Below are 24,069 nucleotides of genomic sequence, written 5' to 3' on the forward strand. Positions count from 1 at the left end.
CCACAGATTATTGGAATGCGAGCAGCACTTCTAACTGTGTGACAGAATTAGGCATAACTGTCATCATTCTCATTGTCCCCACCATGAAATCGGGGAGGGGACTGTGGGTCTGTCTCCGTCCATTAGTACGTTAGTTACACGCAATATCTCAGACAGCACTTGCCCGATTGTGACTAAACTTGGGTGAATGATGTGTCTTGCCATAGAGATCTGGCGTTTACAAAATTACAATGATTGGCCCAAGGCAGGAGCTATAGTAATTAACTGAAATGTGATAGTCACATGCGATCTCAACTGGGCCAAGGGGGGCTGCATTTGTCGGGGACGATATTTACTGTTGCTTTGTTTTTAGTTGGATGTGTAGGTAGATTCAAGGATGATGGTCACTTCGAGTAGCAGAAACTATTCCTTTTGCTGACCTTGCATCATGTAGCTCATTTAGAATAGGTCTTAAACAAATCTGGTGTTGATACTTGCACACGTTTATACTTTAATTCTATCTAAATATTCTATTTAGCTAGAATCACCTTTGATCTACTTAGATATAATTACCTTAGGTCTGATGTAATGTTTATGACCGAGGACTTCTGGTATAGTTCTCCTTCATTTTATTGCTTTGGTAATAAACAATGCTGTATGAACTCTGACAGCTTTAGTGAAAGCTGAATTTAGCGCATAGATTAAATAAGTAGCGAACTCTGACTTAGGCAATATCTGAGCCTTAGTCATTTACTATGAGGATGCATGTTGTCTGATGTTCCAGAAGGAATTCCATGTCAGAGAGGGCGACAGAGTGAGGTTACTATCAGAGGGTACCTTCAGTGATAAGGTGGCATTAATAGCTCACTCACATATCAGTGTTCAAAGTCTACTTAAAAGACAGGAGTGGATTTATGTTTCAGCGATGGATATTATGTAGAATATAAACTATACCTTTCTTGTAGTGTGTATGGGTTTGATAGTTTGTGCGTGGACGTTGAGTGTACAAAATATTAAGAAAACCTGCTCTGTCCATGACAGACTGACCAGGTGAATCCATCATACATTATACAGTATGATCCCTTATTGATGTCACTTGTTAAATCCACTTCAGTCATTGTAGATGACGGGGAGGAGACAAGTTAAAGAAGGATTTTTAAGCCTTGAGACAATTGAGACATGGATTGTGTATGTGTGCCATTCAGAGGGTGATCGGGCAAGACAAAATATTTATGTGCCTTTGAACAGGGGTATGGTACTAGGTGCCAGGCGCACCGGTTTGTGTCAAGAACTGCAATGCTGCTGGGTGTTTCACGCTCAACAGTTTCCTGTATATATCAAGAATGGTCCACCACCCAAAGGACATCCGGCCAACTTGACACAACTGTGGGAACCATTGGAGTCAACATGGGCCAGCATCCCTGTGGAACGCTTTCGACACCATGTAGAATCCATGCCCCGAAGAATTGAGGCTGTTCCGAGGGCAAAAGGGGGTGGGTGCAACTCAATATTAGGAAAGGGTTCATAATGTTTGGTATACGTAGTGCACCCTACATGTGTGTGGAGTATCGTCCGTTTGGAAGTTGTATTCTGTTATTTCATTGTATCACATGCTGACCGAATGGTCAGATTGAGATGGGTTCAGAGTGAAGGGACTGTGCCAACCTCCATCCTTTAGGCCAACTTACTTCTTTTGTCATTCTCAGTGCTCTTGTTATTAAGGACACTCATTAGTGATATCACCAGTGATGCAGCATAGATTGGCTAACACTTTGTTGTTCCAGTGACTGCACAATAAAAGGTTTACTGCTGCCCCTCACAGAGATAAAGGGCCAAGCTCTTATGAATAAGTCGCCCTTCAGAGAAATTCTCCTCGGCGGAGAGTCAAAGAAGCAGGCTGTAGATACAACAGAAAACGTAGGGCGTAGTTGGAGACTCACTCCGCAGTGCAGAATCCTATGATAGTTCATGACGGAGAAAGTGATTGAATCCCAGGGAATTCTGTGTGAGGTGTCTGTGTGAGGTGTCAGCTGAAGGACAAGAAGACCGCGTGACTGTGTGAGGACGTCAGGGAGCCATGTGGCGTGGGAAGCGACGTTGGTCGTCCACGGAGGTGCTGCTGAGTGTCCTGTGTCTGACCCTGCTGGCGGTGTGTGTCAGTCTCATCATCATCACCTGGCTCGCCATGCAGACTGACCGTAAGAAAAAACACTCCAGACTTTTGTTTTCTTTCCTCTCATTTCTGTCACTAAAACGGTCAGTATGTTTGTATAGAAATCAAATGTAATACTCTATGCTGTGCATAACTTATGGGTAAAACGTATCCATTTGCCATACTTTTGTTTTTGATCTGTTGGTCTTGTATGGAGTGACAAGTGTCAGTCACTGACAGTATGTGTGTTTGTCCCAGTGGACCAGTGTGGTCTTGGTGGGACTGAGTCTGTGTTCAGTGGGAGGCTGGTCATTACGAGGGGGGCTGTGTTTACTGAGAAGCTGAGAAACAGGAGCAGTCTGCAGTTCAAGTCCCTGGCCTTCGACACAGAGCATCTGGTATGCCGGGATACCATACACACATGTATCATTCTCCTGTCCACTCTCCTACACACTTTAGCCTTGTATTATAAATACTGTATTTTCTCACAGATATCTGACGCTTACGGCCGTGGCTCCCTCAATAATGACTTCAAGGCCTGTGAAGTTTTAGAATTCAGGTGAGAATTCAGGTGTATAATGATGTTTCCAAATGACAACCTCATAGCATAGTTACATATACTGAAAGTGACAATGTCGTTATACCCTTTCTGACCATGAATCACCCCATGTGACAGCAATGGCAGTGTGGTGGTGAACTTTGACCTGCGGTTTCGTCAGAGTGTGGAGGTGAAGGAGGCAGAGCAGCAGCTGGTGGCTGGGCTTCAGAGCACTGGGGGCCTGGTGGTTAACCAAAATAGCATCCAGGTCAGAGGTATACAGTAAATATGGAAAGTATTTATACCCCTTTATTTTTTTCCACATTTTGTTACGTTACAGCTTTATTCTAAAATGGATTAAATAGTTTTTTTCCCCTCAACAATCTACACACAATACCCCATAATGACAAAGCCAAAATAGGTTTTTAGATTTTTTTTGCAAATGTAATAAATTACTGGAAGTTTATGAAGTGTGCAACTCTTTATTTTTTATAGTTTATGTAAAATGTATTAAAAACAACTGAAATATCACATTTACATAAGTATTCACACACTTTACTCAGTACTTTGTTGAAGCACCTTGGGCAGCGATTACAGCCTCGAGTCATTACATTTACATTTACATTACATTTAAGTCATTTAGCAGACGCTCTTATCCAGAGCGACTTACAAATTGGTGCATTCACCTTATGACATCCAGTCATCTTGGGTATGACGCTACAAGCTTGGCACACTTGTATTTGGGGAGTTTCTTCCATTGTCTGCAGATCCTCTCAAGCTTTGTTAGGTTGGATGGGGAGTTTCACTGCACAGCTATTTTCAGGCCTCTCCAGAGATTTTCAATTGGTTTCAAGTCCGAGCTCTGGCTGGGCCACTCAAGGACATTCAGAGACTTGTCCCGAAGCCACTCCTGCATTGTCTTGGTTGTGTGCTTAGGGTCGTTGTCCTGTTGGAAGGTGAACTTTCACCCAACTTTGAGGTCCTCAGCGTTCTGGAGCAGTTCTTCATGAAGGATATCTCTGTACTTTGCACCGTTGATCTTTCCCTTGATCCTGGCTAGTCTTCCAGTGCCTGCCACTGATTAACATCCCCACAGCATCATTCTTCCACCACCATGCTTCACCGTAGGGATGGCGCCAGATTTCCTCCAGACGTGACGCTTGGCATTCTGGCCAAAGAGTTCAATCTTGGTGTAACGGCTGTTGGTGGAAGAAGGTGAGGACCAAAGTGCAGCGTGGTACGTGTTCATGTTATTTTATTGACACTGAACACAAAAATAACAAAGGGAATAACCAAAACAGTTCTGTCTGGTGCAGACACAATAACAGATAACAACTACCCACAAAAACCCAGTGGGAAAAAGCTACCTAAGTATGGTTCTCAATCAGAGACAACGATAGATAGCTGCCTCTGATTGAGAATCACACAGGCCAAACAAAAAAGAAATACAAAACATAGAAAATGAACATAGAATGCCCACCCTAGTCACACCCTGGCCTAACCAAAATAGAGAATAAAAGCCTCTCTATGGCCAGGGCGTGACACTTGGTTTCATCAAACCAGAGAATATTGTTTCTGAGAGTCTTTAGGTGCCTTTTGGCAAACACCAAGTGGGCTGTCATATACCTTTTACTGAGGAGTGGCTTCCGTATGGCCACTCTACCATAAAGGCCTGATTGGTGGAGTGCTGCGGAGAAGGTTGTCCTTCTGGAAGGTTCTCCCATCTCCACAGAGGAACTCTAGAGCTCTGTCAAAGTGACCATCGGGTTCTTGGTCACCTCCCTTACCAGACCCTTCTCCCTCGATTGCTCAGTTTAGCTGGGAGGCCAGATCTATGAAGAGTCTTGGTGGTTCCAAACTTCTTCCATTTAAGAGTTATAGAGGCCACCGTGTTCTTAGGGACCTTCAATGCTGCAGAATTTATTTGGTCCCTTTCCCCAGATCTGTGCCTCGACACAATCCTGTCTCGGAGCTCTATGGACAAGTCCTTCGACCTCATGGCTTGGCTTTTGTTCTGACATGCACGGTCAACAGTGGGACCTTATATAGACTTTCTAAATCATGCCCAATTAATTGAATTAACCACAGGTGGCCTCAAATAATCTCAAAGATGATCAATGGAAACAGGAAGCATCTGAGCTCAATTTTTCAAGTCTCATAGCAAAGGATCTGAATACTTATGTAAATGTAGGTATTTCTGTCGTCTAGTTTTAATACATTTGCGAACATTTCTAAAAACCTGTTTTCACTTTGTCATTATGGGGTATTGTGTGTAGAATGATGAGGGAAATGTTTTATTTGATCCATTTTAGAATAAGGCCGTAAAGTAACAAAATGTGGGAAAAAATAAAGGGGTCTAAATACTTTCCAGATTTGCTGCATACCTGTGACCTGGATGCTATTGTCAGAATACTTTCCGTATGCACTGTAGGTGCAAAACACACCTTATACATACCGATACATGATCATAGTATTGGGAAGAAAATGGGATCTAGATCTATTACCACATTACTCATCCAGAAGACTTGTCTGAAATGAGAATTTGAACCTATATGATGTTTCTGTTTAGTGAAAGAGGACCTAACTACATACCAGCCGACCTCTTCAACCAAATGGACCACTACACCTCATCTTTCCACTACATCTTCTTCAGGTGAGAACGGAATCGATAGGAAACACTTACAGTAGATTAGTCATACTGTAGTACTGTACCAGTACCATTTTTTATTTTTTTAATACATTTCATTGATGATGGCGAATGATGATTAATGTCCACAGGGAAATGCCCACCTTATCATATGGCCTGTGGGGACGGCACTACATGTGTGGCCACCATGCAGTTTTGTGATGGAGTAGACAATTGTCCTGATGGCTCAGATGAAAACCATACTCTCTGTGGTGAGTGTTTGAGACTCAGTCTTTGCTGATTATGGAGGCCTCGTAACCTCGTCCCTACACTCTTAGAGAAAAATAATTCCAAAAGGGTTCTTCGGCTGTCCCCATAGGATAACCCTTTTTGGTTCCAGGGGGTTCCATTTTGAACCCTCTAGGTGAGATCCGGCTGGTGGACGATTAATAACGAAGTGGAGAAACATTGTTCTTGACTGTATAGATGGTACAGAGTAACAAGAATACCATGTCAACTCATAATGTGGGGTCTGGTAATGTGGTGATGAGTGCATTGGTAGCATAATAGACTTGAACTGTGTGGATATCTCTCATATTTTCATAGCAACAAAGTGTGATGGCCAATTCCTTCTTCTTGGTCCTACGGGCTCCTTCCATTCTGAAAACTTCCCTCTCCCCTACAACAATGGCATGATTTGCCGCTGGGTCATACGGTAGTCCTGCTTCTCACACTAACTACACACTACTCACTTTCATATACTTTCACGTGACATACCAGTCCTACCTCTCTACTTTTTGTGCTACCTTAATGTAAAATATATATACACTGCTCAAAAAAATAAATGGAACACTAAAATAACACATCCTAGATCTGAATGAATGAAATATTCTTCTTAAATACTTTTTTCTTTACATAGTTGAATGTGCTGACAACAAAATCACACAAAAATGATCAATGGAAATCAAATTTATCAACCCATGGAGGTTTGGATTTGGAGTCACACTCAAAATTCAAGTGGAAAACCACACTACAGGCTGATCTAACTTTGATGTAATGTCCTTAAAACAAGTCAAAATGAGGCTCAGTAGTGTGTGTGGCCTCCACGTTCCTGTATGACCTCCCTACAACGCCTGGGCATGCTCCTAATGAGGTGAGGGATGGTCTCCTGAGGGACCTCCTCCCAGACCTGGACTAAAGCATCCGTCAACTCCTGGACAGTCTGTGGTGCAACGTGGCGTTGGTGGATGGAGCGAGACATGATGTCCCAGATGTGCTGAATTGGATTCAGGTCTGGGGAACGGGCAGGCCAGTCCATAGCATCAATGCCTTCCTTTTGCAGGAACTGCTGACACACTCCAGCCACATGAGGTCTAGAATTGTCTTGCATTAGGAGGAACCCAGGGCCAACCGCACCAGCATATGGTCTCACAAGGGGTCTGAGGATCTCATCTCGGTACCTAATGGCAGTCAGGCTACCTCTGGCAAGCACATGGAGGGCTGTGCGGCCCCCAAAGAAATGCCACCCCACACCATGACTGACCCACCGCCAAACCGGTCATGCTGGAGGATGTTGCAGGCAGCAGAACGTTCTCCACAGCGTCTCCAGACTGTCACGTCTGTCACATGTGCTCAGTGTGAACCTACTTTCATCTGTGAAGAGCACAGGGTGCCAGGGGCGAATTTGCCAATCTTGGTGTTCTCTGGCAAATGAAAAACGTCCTGCACGGTGTTGGGCTGTAAGCACAACCCCCACCTGTGGACGTCGGGCCCTCATTACCACCCTCATGGAGTCTGTTTCTGACCGTTTGAGCAGACACATGCACATTTGCGGCCTACTGGAGGTCATTTTGCAGGGCTCTGGCAGTGCTCCTCCTGCTCCTCCTTGCACAAAGGCGGAGGTAGCGGTCCTGCTGCTGGGTTGTTGCCCTCCTACGGCCTCTTCCAAGGTTGCCCTCCTCGTCTCCTGATGTACTGGCCTGTCTCCTGGTAGCGCCTCCATGCTCTGGACACTACGCTGACAGACACAGCAAACCTTCTTGCCACAGCTCGCATTGATGTGCCATCCTGGATGAGCTGCACTACCTGAGCCACTTGTGTGGGTTGTAGACTCCGTCTCATGCTACCACTAGAGTGAAAGCACCACAAGCATTCAAAAGTGACCAAAACATCAGCCAGGAAGCATAGGAACTGAGAAGTGGTCTGTGGTCCCCACCTGCAGAACCACTCCTTTATTGGGGGTATCACAACATCATGTGAAAATGATTGTCAATCAGTGTTGCTTCCTAAGTGGACAGTTTGATTTCACAGAAGTGTGATTGACTTGGAGTTACATTGTGTTGTTTAAGTGTTCCCTTTATTTTTTTGAGCAGTGTATATATACAGTACCAGTCAAAAGTTTGGACACACCTACTCATTCTATGCTTTTTCTTTATTTTTACTATTTTCTACATTGTAGAATAATAGTGAAGACATCAAAACTATGAAATAACACAAATGGAATCATGTCGTAACCCAAAAAGTGTTACATATATATGTTATTTTTGAGATTCTTCAAAGTAGAATCTCTTTTGCCTTCTTGATTTTTTCATGGGTGGCATGGTAGCCTAGTGGTAAGAGCGTTGGACTAGTAACCGGAAGGTTGCAAGTTCAAATCCCCAAGCTGACAAGGTACAAATCTGTCATTCTGCCCCTGAACAGGCAGTTAACCCACTGTTCCTAGGATGTCATTGAAAATAAGAATTAGCTCTTAAATGACTTGTGTACTTAAATAAAGGTTCAAATATGTTTTTTTTAAAGACAGCTTTGCATGCTCTTGGCATTCTCTCATGAGGTAGTTACCTGGAATGCATTTCAATTAACAGATGTTCCTTGTAAAAAGTTAATTTATGTAATTTCTTTCCTTAGTGCGTTTGAGCCAATCAGTTGTGTTGTGACAAGGTAGGGGTGGTATATAGAAGATAGCCCTATTTGGTAAAAGACCAAGTCCATATTATGGCAAGAACAGCTCAAATAAGCAAAGGAAGACGACAATCCATCAATACTTCAAGACATGAAGGTCAGTCAACACGGAAAAGTTCAATTAATTTGAAGGTTTCTTGAAGTGCAGTCGCAAAACCCATCAAGTGCTATGATGAAACTGGCTCTCATGAGGACCACCACAGGAAAGGAAGACCCAGAGTCTGCTACATAGGGAAAGTTAATGAAGGTTTCCAGCCTCAGAAATTGAAGCCCAAATAAATGCTTCACCAAGTTTAAGTAACAGACACATCTCAACATCAACTGTTCAGAGGAGACTGTGTGAATGGTCAAATTGATGCAAATAAACGACTACTAAAGGACACCAATGAGAAGAAGAGACTTGCTTGGGCCAAGAAACACGAGCAATGGACATTAGACCGGTGGAAATCTGTCCTTTGGTTTGATGAGTCCAAATTTGCGATTTTTGGTTCCAACCACCGTGTTTTTGTGAGACGCAGAGTAGCTGAACGGATGATCTCTGCATGTGTGGTTCTCACCGTGAAGCATGGAGGAGGAGGAGGTGTGATGTTGTGGGGTTACTACATATTATTTCATAGTTTTGATGTCTTCACTATTATTCTACAATGTAGAAAATAGTAAAAATAAAGAAAAATCCCTTGAATGAGTAAGTGTGTCCAAACGTTTGACTGGTACTGTATATTTGTTATTTTTAGAGTTCAGAAAGGACTGGCTATAAAGATGAATTTCCACTCATTCGACACAGAAGAAGAGATTGATACTCTCAGTCTGTATGAGGGCACAGGACAGGGGAAAAATCTGACATGTAAGTATATAACACTCCTGAGCAAATATGTACTAATTTCTATTCAGCAAAATATCTATATAAACTACAGTAATAGCCCACAGACCACCCCCTATGGCTGTGTTTCAGACCTGCTGTCAGGCCGTTCCCCAGGCACCGTGTGGCTGCTGTCTGACAAGGCCACTGTTGAGTTCTCTTCTGACGATTACAACAATTTCCACGGATTTAACGCCACCTACTCAGCAGAAGACATCAGCAACCTCTCTAGTAAACTTAAAGCAGCGTATCCCAAACTCTGTCCTCGGGACCCTAAGGGGGTGCACGTTTTTGTTCTTGCACTAACACTACACAGCTGATTCAAATTATCAAAGCTAGATGATTAGTTTATTATTTGAATCAGCTGTGTAGTCCCTTGGGGTCCCGAGGACCGAGTTTGGAAAACCCTGCCTAAAAGATTTCCTTTGAAGTTATCAGAACAAACTAGAAGGAAGATTGCAATATGATTTGGTTTTGGGTCTCTGTGAAATGGCCGTGACAGTGTTCCTCTCTGCCCTCTCAGATGAAGAGAGGCTGAGCTGCTCCTTTGAGGAGGGCCTGTGTTTCTGGAGGCAGGAGCCTGAGGATGAAGGGGACTGGATACGCACCAATACCCCAACATTCCCCCCTTTCACAGGCCCAAACTTTGACCATACATTTGGTAACCAATCAGGTGTGTCATTATGTGACAAGACATTACTTTACTTAACTGAGACTTTATGATTTTATGTCGAAGTCGCAATGCTGCAGTCTGTTTCTGTTCTGTGACTGTTATTGTGTTCTGACGAAGCAGGCTACTACATTGTCACACCGGGAAGCCCTGGCCAGTGGGAGAAGAACTTCAAGATCCGCAGCCTCCGATTAGCTCATTCAAAAGAACCAATGTGTCTGAAGTTCTGGTAAGTGACCCTCTCTCCCTCTATTCATGTACTGTCTGTGGATATCCATCTCTAAACACATAGCTTCTCACCAGATGTGTATTTATGCTACATGTTGCTCCAGGTACCACATGTATGGAGAGAATGTGCATCGGCTGAGGGTGTTGGTAGAGAGACGGTCAACTTCTTTGGTCAGAGAAGCTTCAGTCATTGTGGTCTTCCAGAAGGAGGGGAACTATGGAGATAACTGGAACTTTGGCCAGGTCACCCTGAACAGCACAGCTGATGCGACGGTCAGAGCACTCTGAATCCCACACGGTGTAATTGCCACGTTGTTATACTTGGCTGTGCGTGTTACGTCTTTCTATAAGGATCTGTCTCTTCGCTGCGATGTTCTTCTCCAGGTGGTTTTTGAGGCTCAGAAGAAGGGGGGTATGAAGAATGACATCGCCCTGGATGACATTAGTCTGACAAATGGTCCCTGTGGGGCGGACCCACCAGACCCAACAGTGGTTCCCACCCCTACAACACCACCTCCAATACCTCGTATGTTACTGTTAACCACATGGTCTTCACATGGAACACTTTGACACAGGCTGTCCATTCCGAACAGAAACACCCCATCATCGTTAACCAGCACACTCATCCACTACCACTGAGTCACCAACTCGCCCTCTCTCACCTGACAATCACTGTTCTGTGTCCGTTAATGTCATGTGTCCTTGTTTTCCGTGGTAGCATCTAAAGCGTGTATTCCTTCCTCTTTCTCAGCTGACTGTGGAGGACCTTTTGACCTCTGGGAACCCAACTCTACATTCAGCTCCCCCAACTACCCACACTCCTATGGAAACAAGGCTTCTTGTACGAACTTAGTTTTTTGTTTAATTTTTGTAAATAATTGGTTGAAATGTGCTGTTCATACATCTGTTTATCCTGGGAAAGGTTTGTGGACTCTTCATGCCAGGGAAGGATGGAACATCCTGCTTCACTTCCTGGATTTTGATGTTGAGTCGACCTATGACATGGTGGAGGTGCGGGATGGGGCGGGGCCACAGTCTGAACTGCTGGGTGAGTCTCTGACCCTCCTCTTACTGTGACGTCCTTCCTACACGAGCCTCTGTCATGTTACCATGACACTGTTAGTTGTTATTGAATATGCAGATGAGGTTTACTGTGGTGAATTGATGAGTGTTTTTTTGTCAGGTGTCTTCACTGGTACTGATGCTACCTTTCCAGATGTGATCTCCACAGCCAATCAGATCACAGTGTTATTCTTTACGGACAGTACAGGGTACGGCAGAGGGTTCCGTGCCAACTTCACATCTGGATTAGCACTGGGCATGCCAAGTAAGATTTTATATTAAGTAACCAATTCAACATTCTAAAGTCCAAAATGAGTAGTTCTGAATTAACCTTACCTGATGTACTCTTTGTTCTTCAATAGCCAAGTAACCTAACTGTCTTTGTCATTTCAAATTCCAGAGCCTTGTGTCACTGGGCAATATCGGTGTCAGTCTGGAGAATGTATCTCCAAAGCCAGTGTGTGTAATGGCCAACCAGACTGCGCTGACTCCTCAGACGAAGCTGACTGTGGTGAGTAAAACAAATGAAGCTGTGACCCTGTTCACACTCATACAGCAATTCATGCCAGTAAAAGTCACGTGGGCCAAAAGACTGGTAAAGTGGTTCTCCATGATTCTATGCGTTTTAGTGCATCAGGTATCAGTGGACAGTACGAGTGTCAGACATCTGCAGCTCCAGGTCCAGACCACCCGGTACACAACCTGTGGTCAACACTGGAACTCTCAGCTCTCCCACTTCATGTGTCGTTACCTGGGCTACAGGTGAGACCTCTGCTGTGTGTGTGTGTGTGTGTGTGTGTGTGTGTGTGTGTGTGTGTGTGTGTGTGTGTGTGTGTGTGTGTGTGTGTGTGTGTGTGTGTGTGTGTGTGTGTGTGTGTGTGTGTGTGTGTGTGTGTGTGTGTGTGTGTGTGTGTGTGAGTGTGAGAAACAGTCAATCTTTGTATGTTTGACAGAGTGAAGGACAGGGAGTCAGTCACTGTGTTAACATGTACTCTAGATCAGGAAGTGCCCTCCTCATACCATCCACAGAGAAAGACTCTCCCTTCACCACCGTGAGTTTGGCAGCCAACGGAACCCTGGACCTGACCCCCAGGTACACTACATTCAACAAACGGCTTTAATTTACGTTTTTTTTAAATAAGTAATTTAGCAGGTGCTCTTATCCAGAGCTACTTACAGGAGCAATTAAGTGCCTTGCTCAAGGGCACATCGACCAATTTTTCACGTAGTCGGCTCGGGAATTGAGGAAATCCAACCTTTCGGTTACTGACCCAACCCTCTTAACCGCTAGGCTACCTGCCTCTAATAATTCAACTTTGATTCAACAGTCATACCAGCATCCAACTTGTTTGCTTCTATTTCCCATAGTGAAAAATGTACGGGTGAAAAGGTTATATCTTTGGAATGTGACAACCAACGTGAGTATGAAAAGCATAAAGCATCAACATAGTAGCATGATACATACTGTAAGTCCTCATTCACATATAGACATTGACACGTATTGACAACTGAACAAAATACACTCAAAAACACTATACTGTGCATTTTAGCGTGTGGCGTCCGTATGGTCTCCCAGAAGATGGATCGAAGTGGGTCCACTGAACGAAGGAGGGAGGAGAAAGGAGAGGAGGAGTTGGAGGAGGGTGGAACTGTCAGAGTGGTGGGAGGGACAGACTCTCGTAAGGGGGCGTGGCCATGGATGGTGTCGCTGTACTTTAGGGGCCGCCATGTGTGTGGAGCTACTCTGATTGACAACGAGTGGTTGGTCACCGCTGCACACTGCGTTTATGGGTGAGGAATACTCCTCTGCATTTATACTGTTTGTTTATGCTCCCGTATTCACCTTTACTTTGTGTACACTGTAAATATACTGTGTATACACCTGAGCCTCACCTTTCTCTGCACACAACATGTCACATGTTTCTGTGCATTTACCCTCAACTGAGTTTGACCTATTTGAGTACAGAGTAGCTCTGCCATTGTTTTTCTGGTCCATACATTTGGAGTTTCACAGCCCATGTCTACGTTGACGGCTGTCTTTTTATCCTGCAGGAAAAATATTCACCTTTCCAACTGGGAGGCAGTTTTGGGCCTTCACTCCCAGGACAGTGTAGATGTCCTCCCATCACAGACCCGAAAGGTTGACCACATCATCATGAACAAACACTACAACAGAAGGACCAAGGATGCTGACATCGCAATGATGCACCTTCAAACAAACGTCAACTTCACAGGTGTGCAATCAAACACCCCTCTGCTCTACATAGCCTGAGAGTTTGGCCTTATGGCAGATTGGCACTGAGCACAAGGGGCCATGTCATGTTGTGTTCATATAAAGTGGATTATTAAGTAGATTATTAAGTAGATGTACCTCACATATTCACACAGATCCACACACACAGGATTTAATATTCACACAGATCCACACACATGATTTAATATACACACAGATCCACACACACAGGATTTAATATACACACAGATCCACACACACCGGATTTAATCTTCACACAGATCCACACAAACAGGATATCATATTGACACAGGTCCTTCTTTTACAGATAACATTCAACCCATCTGTCTGCCAGGAAGTGGCCAGCAGTTTGAGGATGGGATGAAGTGTTTCATTACAGGCTGGGGAGCAGAAGTAGAGCAAGGTTAGGACTTTGGTGTCACTCAATCAAATCAAATTTTATTTGTCACATACACGTGTTTAGCAGATGTTATTACATTTACATTTAAGTCATTTAGCAGACGCTCTTATCCAGAGCGACTTACAAATTGGTGCATTCACCTTATGACATCCAGTGGAACAACCACTTTACAATAGTGCATCTAAATATTTTAAGGGGGGGGGGGTGAGAAGGATTACTTTATCCTATCCTAGGTATTCCTTAAAGAGGTGGGGTTTCAGGTGTCTCCGGAAGGTGGTGATTGACTCCGCTGTCCTGGCGTCGTGAGGGAGTTTGTTCCACCATTGGGGAGCCAGAGCAGCGAACAGTTTTGACTGAGCTGAGCGGGAACTGTACTTCCTCAGTGGTAGGGAGGCGAGCAGGCCAGAGGTGGATGAACGCAGTGCCCTTATTTGGGTGTAGGGCCTGATCAGAGCCTGGTTATTGCGGGTGTAGCGAAATGCTTGTGTTTCTCGCTCCAACAGTGCAGTAATATCTAACAAGTAATGTGTAAAAATACACTCAATCTAAAGTAAAGGAATGGAATTAAGAATATATAAATATTTGGACGTGCAATGTCAGAGCGGGTTAGAGTAAGATACAGTAGAATAGGACAGAAAACAGTATATACATATGAGATGTAATGGAAAATATGTGAACATTATTATTAAAGTGACAAGTGTTCCAATTATTAAAGTGGCCAGTGATTTCAAGTCAATGTATAGTACAGCAGCCTCTAATTTCCTAGGGATGGCTATTTAACAGTAACAGTAAAAGTTTGTGAGGGTTTTAGGTGTCAAACCAAATTTCTTCAGCCTCCTAAATTAGTTCACAATGTCATTAACAGGTTAATCTGAGGATATGGTTGATGAAAAAGCGCTATACAATTGAAATTGATCATTATAATTGATGTATGTGCCTGTAAATGTTGATATTCCCTCCAGGCACATCAGCTAATGTGCTGCAGCAGGCAGTGCTGCCCCTGGTGAGCCGCTCTGAGTGTCAGAAGCTGCTACCTGAGTACAACATTACAGCAAGGATGGTGTGTGCCGGCTACTCTGAGGGGGGAGTGGACTCCTGCCAGGTACATGGATTTCAATGGTCATAACCCTCTGTGGGCAGAACACGCTACATGTCTGTGAAAGAACTGCACCAGGAAAACTTTCAGATAGTATACTATCCCAGTGGAGCAAAAGATGGTATACTGCCCCCAAGGCAGCACTTGATAGTAAAGTTTGTGTATTTGTGTATTGTACAGTACAATACCAGCTGTACACAATGCCATCCACAGTTAGTAGTATCCATGTACAGTGTGCGAGAATTATGTCCACTGACTGTCTCTTCCTGTTGTTTTAGGGGGACTCTGGAGGTCCTCTCATGTGTGAGGAGGATGGCCACTGGGTGCAGGTTGGCGTGATTTCTTTTGGTGTGGGGTGTGGCCGCCCCCAGCGCCCTGGTGTGTATGCCCTGGTCTCCCAGTTCACTGACTGGGTTATCCAGACCAGACGGCTCTCCTGACACGGGGGACACTGGGATTACAGGCTCCAGGGAAACAGAATATTCAGTCCTGAATTAGGATCATATGCAGTCTTGGTTACTAAATCAATCAATGCGTTTGAATAAGTACAATGGTGTAACACAGATTTACAGGGATATTCAAAATATGTACAAATAATTGTTTGCATTTCTATGCTATCTTATACTTATAAAAATCAGTTGTTGTACCTACAGCACAAATGAGACTTCCCATGGCTGGTCCTGAAGAAGAAATTAAATGTTGTGAAATTATGACACAAGATGGCAGTATCTTGCGTATTATGCTTTGGAGATATGTTTTTTTCACACCACAATGCCTTGTGAATTACAGTGATATTGTATGCATTTGATCTTAACACTAGAGACAAACCTTCTTACTGTCAATAAATGTTTACATATTTCCTATTCCTTTTCAAGTCATTGAATGGTAAAAGTTGGGGCTGAATAGTTAGAATGTTCATGTACTGTATACACTGAGTGTATCAAACATTATGAACACCTAATATTGAGTTGCACCCACACTTTTGCCCTCAGAACAGCCTCAGTTCGTTGGGGCTTGGACTCTACAAGGTGTCGAAAGTGTTTGACAGGGATGCTGGCCCATGTTGACTCCAATGCTTCCCACAGTTGTGTCAAGTTATCTGGATGTCCTTTGTGCGGTGGACCATTCTTGATACACACGGGAAACTGTTGAGCATGAAACACCCAGCAGCATTGCAGTTCTTGACACAAATCTGCCTGGCACCTACTACCATACCCCGTTCATAGCCACTTAAATCTTTTGTCTTTCCCATTCACCCTCTGAATGGCACACATACACAATCCATGTCTCAAGGCTTAAAAATCATTATTTAACCTGTCTCATCCCTTTCATCTACACCGACTGAAGTGGATTTAACAAGAGACATCAATAAGGGATCATAGCTTTCAGCTGGATTCACCTGTTCAGTCTATGTCATGGGAAGAGCCATTCTGAATGTTTTGTATTCTCAGTGTATGATGTGACTGTTCTGATAGAGGAGTGCGTTGCACGCCAGGTGCAAAATACAGGGATTATGTGTCCTATGCTTCTCACCACGGCTAGACGACACGCCCAAGGATCTAGCAGATTGTAGATAACATCAGCAAACTGCCCAGGAGACAAATAGAGTGCTGGCAGTGAGAGGGTGTAACCTGCTCTCTTCTCAGCTGACCAGCGACGTGGATCCACCTGCATAGAGTTATGTTTGTTCTTCGAGCATGAAGGGAGGGACAGACTAAAACACTGAGTACTCTGCAATGGGGAAGACGCAGACTGTAGAACATCCGTGGTTTGGTTATCTAAATGTCTGATTTTCAGTTTCCTTTCAACTTACTTTCCATTTCCTTTATCACCTCACCTGTAGTGGAATCAGTTAGTGATTGCTGCCAAGTTAGGAACTATGACAGTGTATAATTTGAACGTGGATCTAGGTTTCCTAAGCAATGAAGAGGCACACGCTGTTGTTGAAGTTCTAGAGAGAGACAAGCGTCTAAAGGAGATTGAAAAGGAGAGGATTGGGTAAGTGAGAGATCGTACACTTTAGTGTAAAAGGACAGCATTTGATTTTTAAAGTTGGATTGAATCGTGGGTTTCTGTCTGCTTTTCTCTGTGTGTGTGTGTGTGTGTGTGTAGCTACCTACTTTATGTCTGACTAATCATTTATACTTGTGTGGTCACCAGACGTCTGCTTGAGCAGCGGGGGGACAGAAAGTCTGTGTTAGGATGGCCGGAGAACCTGAGAAACCAGCAGACTAACAAGAGCAGTGTCCACCCATCCCAGGCACCACACAGCACTAACATAGGTGAGGGCAGACCACCAGATACACTGTCTACACCAGTGGAGGCTGCTGAAGGGAAAACGGTTCATAATAATACTGGAACGGTGCAAATTCAATGGAAACCATGTGTTTGATTATTTGATATATGGGTATATCCCCCCCACATTCTGAAATGACCTGATGGGACTTTGATAAATGCAGAAAATTGCAATCAAAATAAACATGGTTGACATGACTAATGCTTTAACTGGCCTACTGCCATAATCAGTTTCATATCAAATCATTTGTGTGCATGTAAATGTGCTCACTGTGTTTCATATGTTGCATTACTAACTATGAAGCTCCTGGCCCTTATGCCAGGAACTGCTCTGGTTCTACAGGGTTAAAAGTGTCCTCATAACTTAACAGATGTCTCATAACATGACTTTCCATATACTGTAATTATCTGTAAATATGTACTTATGGTTAATAGTTAACTTGCTCTGTCTATGACTGGCTAGACGTGTGTCAGGGAGAATAATCACTATTATGTACACTACCGGTCAAACGTTTTAGAACACCTACTCATTCAAGGGTTTTTCTTTATTTTTACTATTTTCTACATTGTAGAATAAAAGTGAAGATATCAAAACTATGAAATAACACCCATAGAATCATGTAGTAACCAAAAACCTATTAAACATATCAAAATATATTTTATATTTGAGATTCTTCAAATAGCCACCCTTTGCCTTGATGATAGCTTTGCACACTCTTGGCATTCTCTCAACCAGCTTCATGAGGTAGTCACCTGGAATACATTTCAATTAACAGGTTCTTAAAACTTAATTTGTGGAATTTCCTTCCTTCTTGATGGGTTTGAGCCAATCAGTTGTGTTGTGACAAGGTAAGGGTGGTATTCAGAAGATAACCCTATTTGGTAAACGACCATACATCAACTGTTCAGAGGAGACTGTGTGAATCAGGCCTTCATGGTCAAATTGCTGCAAAGAAACCACTACTAAAGGACACCAATAATAAGAAAAGAGGGGGTGCTTTGCTGGTGACACTATCTGTGATTTATTTAGGTGAATGCACCAATTTGTAAGTCACTCTGGATAAGAGCGTCTGCTAAATGACTTAAATGTAATGTAAATTATTTAGAATTCAAGGCACACTTAACCAGCATGACTACCACAGCATTCTGCAGCGATACGCCATTCCATCTGGTTTTGGGCTTAGTGGGACTATCATTTGTTTTTCAACAGGACAATGACCCCAACACACCTCCAGACTGTGTAAGGGCTATTTTACCAAGAAGGAAAGTAAGGGAGTGCTGCTTCAGATGACCTGGCCTCCGCAAACCCCCGACCTGGTTTGGGATGAATCGGATCACAGAGTAAAGGAAAATCAGCCAACAAGTGCTCAGCATATGTGGGAACTCCTTCAAGACTGTTGGAAAAGCATTCCAGGTGAAGCTGGCTGAGAGAATGCCAAGAGTGTGTAAAGCTGTCATCAAGGCAAAGGGTGGCCATTTGAAGAATCTCAAGTATAAAATGTATTTTGATTTTTTTTAAACACTTTTTTGGTTACTATATGATTCCATATGTGTTATTTCATAGTTTTGATGTCTTCACTATTATTCTACAATGTAGAAAATTGTACAAATAAAGAAAAACCCTTGAATGAGTAGGTGTTCTAAAACGTTTGACCGGTAGTGTATTACATGTAACTGTTAGCATGAACTGTAACTCTTCAAATAAATATATCTTAAATAAATCCCACAAAAAAATAAAAAACTCATCTGCACTTGTATTACTAGCGCTGACTTTGCTAATAACTACTTTAATGAGTTAAAATGGACAAACTACGACTGTGATATGTGGTTGTCTCACCTAGCTATCTTTAGATGAATGCGCCAACTGTAAGTCGCTCTGGATAAGAGCATCTCCTAAAGGACTAAAATGCCAAATATAAGGTGAGCCATTGACCCAGAAATGGCCTGAAATTGCTCTTAGGACAAGTGATGACTAATAAGATGTAAGAGATGGAATCTGATCTGCTACTCCTCCAATGAGAGCATGACTAGGTCACTACTGGTGAACCAACTGTAGATATTGCTGCTACTCATGAGGTTTGCCGGGTCAGGTTAGTCAGTCAGCCCATACAGTCCTACTCTTTATCTTTGGCTATAATAGTTAGTAACTCACTGCTGCTTGTCCTGAGTGATATTTCAACACGTTGTCATTCTACAGAGCAGAAAACTGTGAGAAGTAAACCAATAAAAGGGAAGGATGACGGTAGCGGAAGACATACAACTCTGCGAGCCCGTCTCAGCTCCATGTTCAGCCTCAGGGTCCCTCTGAGGGGCAGCAGAGACCCGGGAGGGAAAAACAACAGCCATAACAATGGGTGAGCCTTTGTAACAAATAAGTAGCTGGTACACTTACAAACATGGTGGAAACATGCAGATTACTGTGACAATAGCCTTCAGAGGATGAAATTAGGGTAAAGGGATATTCTAATGCAGGCTTATCCCCATCCCCTAGGGTTAGCAACGTCTCCTCTTCTGGAGGACAACGCTGCGAAGGCAAGTGTACTGAGGCAAAGCATGTGGAGGAGCAAATAGGTGAGCTTGCAGAGGAGCCTAACAAGGAGGTGCACACAGAGGAGGAGCTCACCGAGGAGGTGCACACAGAGGAGGAGCTCACCAAGGAGGTGCACACAGAGGAGGAGCTTACTAAAGAGGTGCACACAGAGGAGGCACACAGAGAGAAGGAGCTCACAGAGAGTCCTGCAGAGGAGGAGCCCACTGAGGATCACTCAGTGGAGTCTAATAAGGTACAGACGAGTGCATAATGGCCCTCAGTAGGTGTGTAGTAACCAGTGCCTGTGTGTTCCCCTCACATTTGGGCCTATAATCTCCTTGTAAAGTATTGCTTTCCGCACTGCATCAAAGTTGTCGTATTTCACACACCCCCTTCAGGGAGCCTTTTCAACAGCTTGGGTGTACCCTCAGCATGTTTGCATGCCTATGACACATGCTTGAGTAAACTCAGCGGCTTGTGGCAGTTCTTGAGAACATATTCTAACCTATTCTCCTGTATCTCTCTGTCATGTAAGTTAGCTTGATAGCATGTTTGCGTTCACAACCACATTTATTTGATTAACCAACATTTTGATTAATTGGGAGTTGCACGTATTGTTGAGTTATTATGAGATTGGCCCATAGCTTTTGATGAACTCATGGATCAAAGGTTAAATGCAAATATTGATTCAAATCCCTCTATTGTATGTTGGTGCCAAGCAGAGCATGTGATGTCTAAAAATAGACATGATTTGCATACTTAAACTCTTTCTCTCTCTCTCTCATTTACAGGTGATTGGACCTGCTGCCTTCCCTGTGGGTGAAACAGGGAAGAGGAGAACAGATCTACTGGAAACAGGGGGAAAGCAGGAGAGCTCCACAGGTGTGTAATGGCTCCAGTCCTCCTCTGGTTATTTACTAAAGGACAGATAGTAAACTGTGTGTTATGATTGCAGCTATGATGGCTCCTAGTTTGGACGTGGAGTGAAACAGACACTTAAACAGTTCACTTGAGCATTCTGTAACCCATGTACACACAAATGCAGCCATATATGTTTAGATGTGGTTACTTCTGTTATCCTTGATTTGATATGCACTAAGTACACAAAACATTAAGAACACCTGCTCTTTCCATGACATTGACTGACCAGGTGAAACCAGGTGAAAGCTATGATCCCTTATTGATGTCACATGTTAAATCCACTTCAATCAGTGTAGATGAAGGGGAGGCGACAGGTTAAAAGATTTGTAAGCCTTGAGACAATTGAGACATGGATTGTGTATGTGTGCCATTCAGAGGGTAAAAAAACATTTTAGTGCCTTTGAACGGGGTATGGTATTAAATGCCAGGCGCACCAGTTTGTGTCAAGAACTGCAATGCTGCTGGGTTTTTCATGCTCAACAGTTTCCTGTGTGTATCAATAATGGTCCACCACCCAAAGGACATCCAGACAACTTGACACAACTGTGGGAAGCATTGGAGTCAACATGGGCCAGCATCCCTGTGGAATGCTTTCGACACCTTGTAGAGTCCATGCCTGACAAATCGAGGGGGGTGTTCTTGATATTTTGTACACTCAATGTTTACAAATACTTAGTAAAGAAATTAGATTGTGTCTCAAAGAGGCTGGTTTCCTAGCAAATAAATGGTTAATAAAAATATGAACAACTGTGTCAAAGGTCAATGTACCAATCTTGTTCTCTTCATTGGCCAGCCATAGGTCAGAATCAGAGAGAGGACCAAGAAAGTTCTGGAGTGACTGAACCAGCGTTAGCACCACAGTCAATCAGCCACCCACCAGTGAAGCATGAGGATCCTACATCTAAACCTTGGAAAGGAGAACACATCCAACCATCAGCTGAATTGAAAACATCTATTCCCTTTAGCCCAAATCGGAACATATGTAGCTGCCCCATCCGCCCCCACCACTCTGACATTTCCTCCCCCTTCCTTGCACCTCAAGAGCAGTCCCTGCCCAGGACTGCCACTGTGGAGAGTCTTTCCCCTGAGGTTACGAACATTCCCTTTCACAGCCCACATCAACCACCAAAACTTCAGTCTTCTAACTTGAAGAGGAGCCAGCTTCAGAAGGCATCTGGTCGGGCCGTAACACCAGCTCGCCATTTGTCCTTGATCAGGCCATGGAGTGTGGAGTCACCAGGAACGTTCTCCTTGCTAAGACCAAGCAGCTCCACCACACTGCCCACCTCCCACTATGTAGAGACCCAGGCTGAAGCCTCCGGCATCTCCTCCGACCTCCCCTCTGGCCTCCCCTCCTCCTCTGACCACCGAGAGAGTTTAGTCACCTTGAGAGAGCACATTTCAAGAAGTCATCTCACCTTGTTCCCTGCCTCTGACCTACAATGTTTCCCACCCCAGAGCCTCAACAGAATCCTGCCTCATACTACACTGTCTCATTACCCTCTTGGATATAGGACCAGATTAAGCTCATCTTTGATATTTAACTCTCTCCCCGTGTCTAAGAACACTTTAGATACAGCAACTGAGAGTCCAAAATACCTTAACAGGTCCAAGTCACTTGATAGACATTTAACCAAGGCTGTGTCTATGGATACTGCTGGTGACAATCACTCCCCCTACTCACCACCCAGCAACACAAGATGGATGTCATCTTCTGAGAGAATCAACATGTTGGCGAAGCAGCATAACTTAGCAGCCCAGGTTGGTTTATCAAAAGCCATCAGCCAACAGAGGATTCTGCAGACGAATGCCTCCGTTCAATCTAATAACCAAAGAATGTTCAAGCACCATGCATATTATTCAGGTGTATATGACACAGGTCCCAGTCTGGCAGTTAAGACTCATTCTCTCTCCAGCCTCAGCTCCAGGGCCTCTCACGGCCTTCAGTCACATCTTCACAGCCCCCCAGTTTCACCAGATCATATGACTGATCTCACCAGAGCCTATGGTGGTACACACAGTGCCCCAGCAGACACAAAACAGTTGATAGGGGAAAAAATAAAAGTCACTGGTTCAGAGATTATTGACAGTGAAACACATAATATCAGTGAATTGAAATGTCAGACTTCAAATAAGGATCTGTTTGCATCTCAGATTAGAAAGAATAGCTTGGGTCTGCCTGCTCAGGACGCAACTCTTGTCTCTGATAGGACTGAAAAAGAGCCCACTGGTTACAGAAGCAACCGGAAAGTAGATCAGGTACTGAATCGCCTCAGAATGATATTCAGTAGCAAACGTATTGAGGAAAGGAGTGTGTTGTTTGGTAGAAAGGGGAAAACGGTGCCATCAACACTTGAGGGAGCTAGTGTCATCAGTGAGAATAGACGGACAGGGAAGAGGTCTCCAGAGGTCAAAGAAGTGCTGAAACCCATTGACCTTCAACGTAATGTGGCAGGTCATCTGAGACAACAAAACAGAGGCTGCAATGGGCTGACAATTTCCACAGTTAAATTAGCATCCAAGAATGCACAGTTAGATATTCATGACAAAGAGAGGAACACAATATCAACTGAGAAAAATGGAAACCCATCGCTGTCAAAAGAAGAATTAAGTAGAACAAATCATCCACATTCACCCTATTTTAGAAGTCAATCCCATAAGGACTCTGGAAGTTCTAGAACCAGTCATTTTAGCCTCAACACAAAGAATGAAGATGTCTTCTCTAGCCCAATGGGTAAGGACAGTAGATCAGATAGGAGTAGAACTGCCTGTTTTAAACCCGCACAGCTCTCATACTCCAACAACTCTCCAATCACTACTGATTTTGGCCTGAATCATGGCCGCTCCATCTCTGTCACCAACATTTACTCAAACCGAACATCAAGAAACAGGCGCATCTCCACAGGAACTGATATGGCCCCCACAAGGTACCTAAGGAGTCTGGAGGATATCAGAGGGCCAGGGGACCTTGATCGCCCACCCAGGACCCTTTCCAGAGCTTTCTCTAGCACTCAGAAAACCTATATCAGTCTAATAAAAACAGACAGCATCTTAAGCCCTAAGAGCCTGACATTGCCTATGCCTCTAAGGTTCAATGAGTCATCGACTTGGCACACAGAGATTTTAAACTCACTTATCATTGATCAGAAGTTGCAAGTCATTCAAGGCCCCATGGAACTACTGCCCATCACTAGCTCCAGTTTGTCAGACTTTGAGGAGTATGACTCAGATACAACTACAGATGGAGAATACTACTTGAGCAGTGATGATTGGGAGAAAGAGTCAATACTCTAGCAAAGGGCGACCGTTTTGAGTAACATTGTGCAGATATTTAATGTTTTTGTGAAAATCATTTCTTATTGGCCTATGTATTTATAGTTGAAAAACATTAATAAAACAAATAATTAATCTGTACATTTATTGAATCCATGTTGATGATATGGTGATATATGGTAGTGAGAGGAAGCTCAGTGGTTAGCAGTGGGAGAAGATGGAAGG

General features: G+C 43.7%; 2 protein-coding genes across 3 annotated transcripts; both read left to right on the plus strand.

Annotated features, from left to right (window-relative positions):
* Positions 1-1,796: 1,796 nt before the first annotated feature.
* tmprss15 (transmembrane serine protease 15) lies at positions 1,797-15,688 on the plus strand. Of its 2 annotated transcripts, none has more exons than XM_046316979.1 (25): positions 1,797-2,177; positions 2,390-2,529; positions 2,623-2,690; positions 2,808-2,944; positions 5,239-5,322; positions 5,448-5,567; positions 5,902-6,010; positions 8,991-9,100; positions 9,209-9,346; positions 9,639-9,788; positions 9,906-10,014; positions 10,118-10,286; positions 10,398-10,539; positions 10,765-10,854; positions 10,936-11,061; positions 11,197-11,340; positions 11,476-11,586; positions 11,705-11,837; positions 12,073-12,168; positions 12,444-12,493; positions 12,626-12,866; positions 13,128-13,309; positions 13,637-13,732; positions 14,692-14,831; positions 15,104-15,688. In XM_046316979.1, the coding sequence occupies exons 1-25, from the start codon at positions 2,057-2,059 to the stop codon at positions 15,263-15,265; spliced, it is 3,168 nt and encodes a 1,055-aa protein (XP_046172935.1). In that variant the 5' UTR covers positions 1,797-2,056; the 3' UTR covers positions 15,266-15,688. The 2 variants fall into 2 exon arrangements, with proteins under 2 accessions (XP_046172935.1, XP_046172945.1); XM_046316989.1 differs by having other exon boundaries at positions 1,798-2,177; positions 9,909-10,014.
* Positions 15,689-16,434: 746 nt separating this feature from the next.
* Positions 16,435-23,985, plus strand: LOC124006820. The gene is made up of 6 exons (XM_046317000.1): positions 16,435-16,823; positions 16,986-17,107; positions 19,318-19,474; positions 19,612-19,903; positions 20,442-20,532; positions 21,365-23,985. Exons 1-6 carry the CDS (start codon positions 16,705-16,707, stop codon positions 23,863-23,865), a joined length of 3,282 nt encoding a protein of 1,093 aa, XP_046172956.1. The 5' UTR covers positions 16,435-16,704; the 3' UTR covers positions 23,866-23,985.
* Positions 23,986-24,069: the final 84 nt, after the last annotated feature.

The sequence above is a fragment of the Oncorhynchus gorbuscha genome, linkage group LG02, assembly GCF_021184085.1.
Source record: "Oncorhynchus gorbuscha isolate QuinsamMale2020 ecotype Even-year linkage group LG02, OgorEven_v1.0, whole genome shotgun sequence".
NCBI classification, from domain to species: domain Eukaryota; kingdom Metazoa; phylum Chordata; class Actinopteri; order Salmoniformes; family Salmonidae; genus Oncorhynchus; species Oncorhynchus gorbuscha.